This window comes from Crocodylus porosus, unplaced genomic scaffold, assembly GCF_001723895.1.
Source record: "Crocodylus porosus isolate Cpor-Errol unplaced genomic scaffold, CroPor_comp1, whole genome shotgun sequence".
Lineage (NCBI taxonomy): Eukaryota > Metazoa > Chordata > Crocodylia > Crocodylidae > Crocodylus > Crocodylus porosus.
This window is the reverse complement of record NW_017728913.1, coordinates 12,524,120-12,530,379: the sequence shown is the minus strand read 5'-3', so window position 1 is coordinate 12,530,379 and position 6,260 is coordinate 12,524,120. Positions and strand designations below refer to the sequence as shown.

Below are 6,260 nucleotides of genomic sequence, written 5' to 3'. Positions count from 1 at the left end.
GGAGCCAGTTCCCCAGCCAGAGGATTGTGGTGAGGTTGAGGCCGCAGTTAGCCAATTTAGCCAAGAGGTGACTGTAGGATACTAGATCGAAGGCTTTTTTAAAAGTTCCATTTGGCAGCTACAAATGTAACTGATCATAAAAAATGTTTAAAAAATCAAAACAAAACAGTATAATGAATCAATTACCATTTTAATTTTCAGGCTGTATGTTCATGAACTTTATAATATTTTTATCCTGAATAGGGATGATACAAAAATTTGGAAATCACAAAAACTGTCGTGACATAGCAAAACTATTTCTGACTCAACTTTATAAATAGTTAACAGTGAAGCTACACAGAAATGCATCTAAGGACAAAAAGAAATTGCAAATTAAGTTTTTCAATTTTCTATGTGTCTGTGTGTGAAAGCATACCTTTCTTATGAATATCCTTTATATAGGGAGCCATTGCAGTCAAAATAAAATCAGGCGTGTAACCCAAATCCTGGAAATAATAAATTGTTACACAATTTATTTTCAAGAATATTATTTTGGCTAAATTCACCCTTTTCTTTTATTGGCTCTTACATCTGAGAAAGAATGAAAAACAGCACATTTTATAGAAACTACGTCACTGTATAAGTAAAAATGATGGATTTCATTTTAAGTGAAACCTGAAAAAAATCGATTTTTCTCAGAAATACAAAAATTCCTAAATCAATAATACATAGGTTGAAATAAATATCAGACAAGTTGTCATGAATAAAACTTCACAGGAATCTAATAAAGTTATTAAATAGAACTATTTTAATTAGTCTGTTGAATCATTCAGGAAAAAATGATGCAATCACTTCTCAGTACTACATGTTTACAATATGAGATAGACATTTCAAAACCAGCAATTCAACAAGAGGTTCTGCATGAAATTGGATGTATTATTTTTAACACTAAACTTGAATCAATCCACAATGCTTTTTGGAGGTAGGGATGAGGAGTTTGTTTTTGACAGGGCTACTCATGTGACTAAAATTATGCATGTACATAAACCTCATCAGGATTAGAACTTAATGATTCCATGCTGTTTCCATTTAGAGTAGTAAAAAAACACCTGTTGATAGAAATAGGCTTGACCCTGTGAGGGAATGAGCAAGTACTGGAATAATGAAAACATGTAACATTTAGCAAAATCATCCCCATACATTGTTATATAAATGATGAAAGATTTCTTATTCCTCCTTTATATGACAATACATTTTTGAATATTTAGAAATGACAACAATTTATGGAATAATAATAAACTAAATAGAAACCATAATGAAACTTGAGATAAATTCCCCTTCTCTTGTGTAGCTTACAGCAGTTTTCTGACAAACTGCAACTGCTGCTATTTCTTAGTATAAAAATGGAATTTCAGGGTGCTGTTTGGGGAATCCTGTCTGTGGGGTAGTTGTTTATTATAAGCTGCTCTGATCCTTTTGGATATGGTGGGATATAAATCTAATGAATAAATAAATATGCAATAATTCTAAACAAGTCTGATAGATGCATCAAACTAAAATACAAATCATAAAGACTGAAATTTTGCAATGTGAAATACTTCCTGTTTTCCATGGACACTAAATATCCAACCCTACAACTTGCTATTCACATATGCAGTCTCCCATAAATGTATGCTGAAGTCTATATTGTAATGTTTGGCTGACAAAGCTTTACCGTTCTATATCCTGAATCTCTGAATAACTGGAAAGATTGTGTCTTAAAACATGTATCACATTGCTATGATACTTTAACTTAATGATATTTTAATGCCCGAAACATGGAGAAATATAAAACTAAGCAAAATAAATCATGCTATAAATCGGACAATTCTTCTAATTTCTGTCTCTCATTACATTTCATTATTTACAGTTACTTACTGGAGATTTGGCTTTCGCAGCAGTTAACAGTGACATGGTAATTTCAGAAAGATAATCAAACACCAGAAAATCAAGCTTTCCTCCATAGAGAAGCTGAGGAACTAATAGAAAAAAAAATTAAATCACCATTATCTGGTAAGTCAACTTCTACTGTAAAAGTCATTGTATAAAAGAAAAAATTCAAATCAGGAAGTGATACTTCAAAACCTAAAACAACAATATAACCATGAGAATTGTGGAGCCAAATCTTGTGCATATGACCGAGTAATCTTCAGCCCAAGAAAGCATGTGTGTATAAAGGCCCGAATTAACACACAGGCAAACAAGGAACATGTCTAGGGCCCCAAGTGAAGAATGGCCCCAGTTTGGCTTACTTTATATATAAAGTGAAAAAAGTAATATAAATATATAGTATTAAGTGAGGGCCTACAACTTTGTTTGCCTAAGGGCCACTAAAGGATTAATCCAACCCTATGTGTATGTGCATTAGTCCATAAGATGCAAATCAACCCTGCCTTTTAATTTCCTCCTGTAAGCTGCCCCACTGAGATCAGTAACACTATTGTGAAAGTCAAGCCCTGACATACATGTGTGTTTGTAGAACTGGGCCTAGATACTGCTATTATTGGGTAATGCTTCGTGCAATGCTATTGCCACTACTTAGCTGTTGAATAGAACAGTTGGAGATCTTTCTCCTGACACCTTTACGCTAAACCAATAATGGGGGATACCAGGGAGAGTAATGAATAAAGCAGTGGTTCTCAGGGTGCCTTGCAATCCTTTCAAGGGTGTCAGGGGGTGCCACACAATGTTAGCACTCTTAGGTGTGCAAATGAGATTCATAAAATAATCCCAGAGACTGCAAATAGAAATCCCTAGGTGCAGCCATTCTGAGTTCTTTCTGAAAGAAAAACTGCTCTATTATTTTTCTGTAGCCAAAAAGTAGTGAAAACTAAGAGCTAGTATTTTCAGAGAGGTTCCTGGAGTCTACCTCAGTTGCCTTGTATCTAAAAATGTTGAGACCCTTAGAGCAGTGGTCTCCGAAGTGGGGTGCACGCACCCCAGGGCGTGCGCAAGACAATCCATTGAGGTGCGAGAAGAAAATATTAGAACTTCTATTTCTATTTCTATGTGTATACATATATTGGGGGGGTGCGCTCAAAAAATTTTTACTGATAGGGGTGCACGATCAAAAAAGTTTGGAGACCACTGCCTTAGAGATCCCTCTAGCTCTATCTCACTCTCCCTCTAGCATCTGCTTCTGTCATGGGTGGAAATGGCCTATTTGATGAGCCATTGTCCACCAAATAAAACTAAAAGCCCCCCTTAATCCAGGAGGCCACTATATGCACATCAAGTGATTATAGGGGACAACTAAAGAAGAAAACAAGGACAGGAGTGAAGGTCAAAGGTTCAAAGCAAGCGCACAAAGGGGGACATCAAGCAAAGTATACCAGATAATGCACTCTGGCCCTCAAATGAGTCCAGGGAGCCAGTGGACATGACTCAGTAAAACTTTGCCCAGAGATGTGAATGGACAAGGGACAGAAAAATAGCCCCAAAACCCCTGGGGATCCCCCAGGGCAGAGGCTTCTACCTGGTCACACAGATTGCAATCTTGGCTAGGGCCAGATCTGTTTGTTGTCCCTGGACCAATGCCCACAAGGGAACACTATATGCCTCCCTTATAGAGTAGCCATCACAGAGGACATTCCCGCTTTCTGCTATTCTGTCCTCTTAAAGAGAAAAATAGAAGACATAAAGGCATCCGTTTTCGTATCAATAGAGGACAGAGGACAACTGGACTGACCGCTATGATGACCACCCTACTCCCTTATGAAGGGAGGCCACTTGATAGGCAACAACAGAATGCTTGGGACAACAAAAGACAAAACAGGGACAGGAATGAGGGTGAGAGATTTAAAACTAGTGTGCCAAGGGGTGACACTAGTGTGTCATGGAGCAGAGCACACCAAACAGCAACCCATGGTCCCCAAGTGAGTCCAGAGAGCCACTGGACACTGCCCAGCGATTATCTGCCCAGAGACAGGATCTTGGCCCCACAGCCAGCTTGGCCAGGGCCAGAAGGAGGTTGACCAACAGATCCGGAGATGTGGTGGGGCTGCAGAGTACATAAAGAAAAAGGTGTAGGGAGAAGTGCAGCTAGACCCTCAGCAGCAGGTTCTGAAGGAAGTAGTGAAGGGGCTGCAGCCTGGTGAACTCCAGGCAGGCATGAGTCAGGGTGTCCCTCTTCTGGCAGAAGGGACAGGTGTTGGGGGCATCTATGAAGCATGCCAGATACATGCCTGTGCCATGGCTCTGTGGAAAAGCCACCACCTGAGGTCCCTGGCAGCTAGTGGGACCAGGGTGGTATACAGGCTTGTCCACAGGAGACCCTGGTCCTCGCCAAGGGTGTCCCACCACAGGTGAAGCCAGGCTACTGAGCCAGATGGATTAGTGCAGTATTGCCAACTCTCTTGATTTTTGGCATTGTTCTTAAAGTCTACATTTTAGGGATGGGAAAAAAATTAGCTTTCTTTTATAAATTTTTCACATTCCTGAAGCATAGACTTTAAGAACAACACCAAAAATCATGAGAGTTGGCAACACTGCTATTAATCTGACCCAGTGGCACTTAGGTTTATTTCTGGTGGTGGAAAAAGGACACCAAACACAACCACTTGGTGAAAGATGAATCCAAGGGCTTCTGTTAGGCAGGGCTGGACTGCCAGGGGGAAGTTACTGATCTGGACAGGCTAGTGGGTTCCCAGCCTCAAGGCACCACTGGGGAAACACTGGGGAAAGGGTAGTGCTTGGCTGTCGCTCCTTTGCTTTGCGAAGTAACACCAGAGCTGGGGGCCACCGGGGCCAGAGTGTCGGTGATAGCGAGGATTCCCGTGCAGCATGTGTGCCGCTCCACCGCAGTGTTACCAGGTGTACAATAATTATCGTACTAGTATGATAACTGCAATGCTTGTGCAATGTCTGATCAATAACAGTAAAAGTATTCAAAAACCTATGACTGTTTTTAAGACAGTTAATTGATGCAGCGTATGCAAAACCCAAGTCACTCTCAGAGCATTTTAGCTAACTTTTGGGTTTGGGGTTTTTTTTTTAATTAATATAGTTTGTGTTCCAGGTCAAATCAGCCAAATCAGTTCCAAATCATAGTGACTGAACGGAACTCAGCTGTTTCAAAAACTACATCGATCAAGCACGCAGAACTCAATCGTTCTAAGCACCATGTATGGCGCTACAACCCACAAACATCCTCCACCCCAGGCTCTCACCCTGGCACTTCAAATACAGGCTACCCCCAGTTAGCGCTCTTCATTGGTTCCTGAAAAAATGAGCATTAAGCAAAACCAAAAGTATTTGATGACCCAAGATGGTCACTGCAAGTGTTTTTAAAGACCCACGATGGCGACTGTGAATGTTATATAGCAAAATGTGCTGAGCGCTAAGTGGGATCAGGTATCAATTTAAAATGAATGTTGTCATGAAATAGTGTTAAGTGAAACAGCATTAAGTGGGGGTTGCCTGTACTCCCAACATGGGCGACTGGTGCCTCCTGTCTGGGGGGCACCAGATTGCTGTGGGGGGGATAGTAGCTGATCACTGACTGGAGGGGGCATTCCCCAGCAGACAATCCCCAAGCCAGTGGCAAAACTGGAAATGCATTTCCAGTGGCACTTCCAGTTTTACGGCTGGAGCTCCCGGGGTTTGCACAGCCAATCTCAGCGGGTGCACATGCACCCGCGTGCACCCCCCATGCATCCCCAATGACTCCCAAATCCATTGGCAAGCATTCTATGTGCAGCCCGGAGATCTTGGGATCCGGACGCCCCTGCTAAATCTTAGCCTGCAAAGGGCTGAGAAGCAATAATCCAACTTTTGTGTTTGCTACCAACCCTTTCTTATGACTGCTTGCCCCAAAAAAGATGCTTCAACTTGGATGACCCCATTGTCACTCCCTGCCCAGTTAAGAGCGAGGAGCAACCAAAAGTAAATCAGAGGCCGACTTCTTTACGTACTTATCTGCACACTTTTTCAGTGCACCAGAGTTGGGTTGGATTTTTTTTCAGCAAATCGGTCATTTGGACCAGCCAACAGGATCGTTTCTATATTTAAGACCTGGCATTACCGCTCCGCAGCGTCCCAAGCCCCTCGGGGCGCGGCCCCCGAGGCACGAGCCCGGCAGAGGGCGGCCGCGAGCGCTGCCCACAGGCCCCGGCCCTACCTGAGGCCGCCGTGTCTCCCCAGAAGCCCGAGGCGCAGCCGATCCTCACAGCGGCGGGCGGCGACGGTGGGCAGGCCCCGGCGGTCTGCGCGCTCCAGGCGCGGCGGCCCGGAGCCCGCAGCCC

The 6,260-nt window shown here is 42.7% G+C and overlaps 1 protein-coding gene across 1 annotated transcript in view; it reads right to left on the bottom strand.

The window, feature by feature from the left end:
• LOC109309691 overlaps positions 1-6,247 on the bottom strand; it is a 113,637-nt gene extending 107,390 nt beyond the window's left edge. Inside the window, exons 1-3 of the mRNA XM_019534505.1 lie at positions 6,137-6,247; positions 1,897-1,997; positions 416-485 (exon numbers count right to left, since the gene is read on the bottom strand). Coding sequence (XP_019390050.1) covers positions 416-485; positions 1,897-1,932 — 106 coding nt within the window. The 5' untranslated portion in view covers positions 1,933-1,997; positions 6,137-6,247. The remainder of the gene's footprint in view (positions 1-415; positions 486-1,896; positions 1,998-6,136) is intronic.
• Between the last annotated feature and the right edge of the window lie 13 nt (positions 6,248-6,260).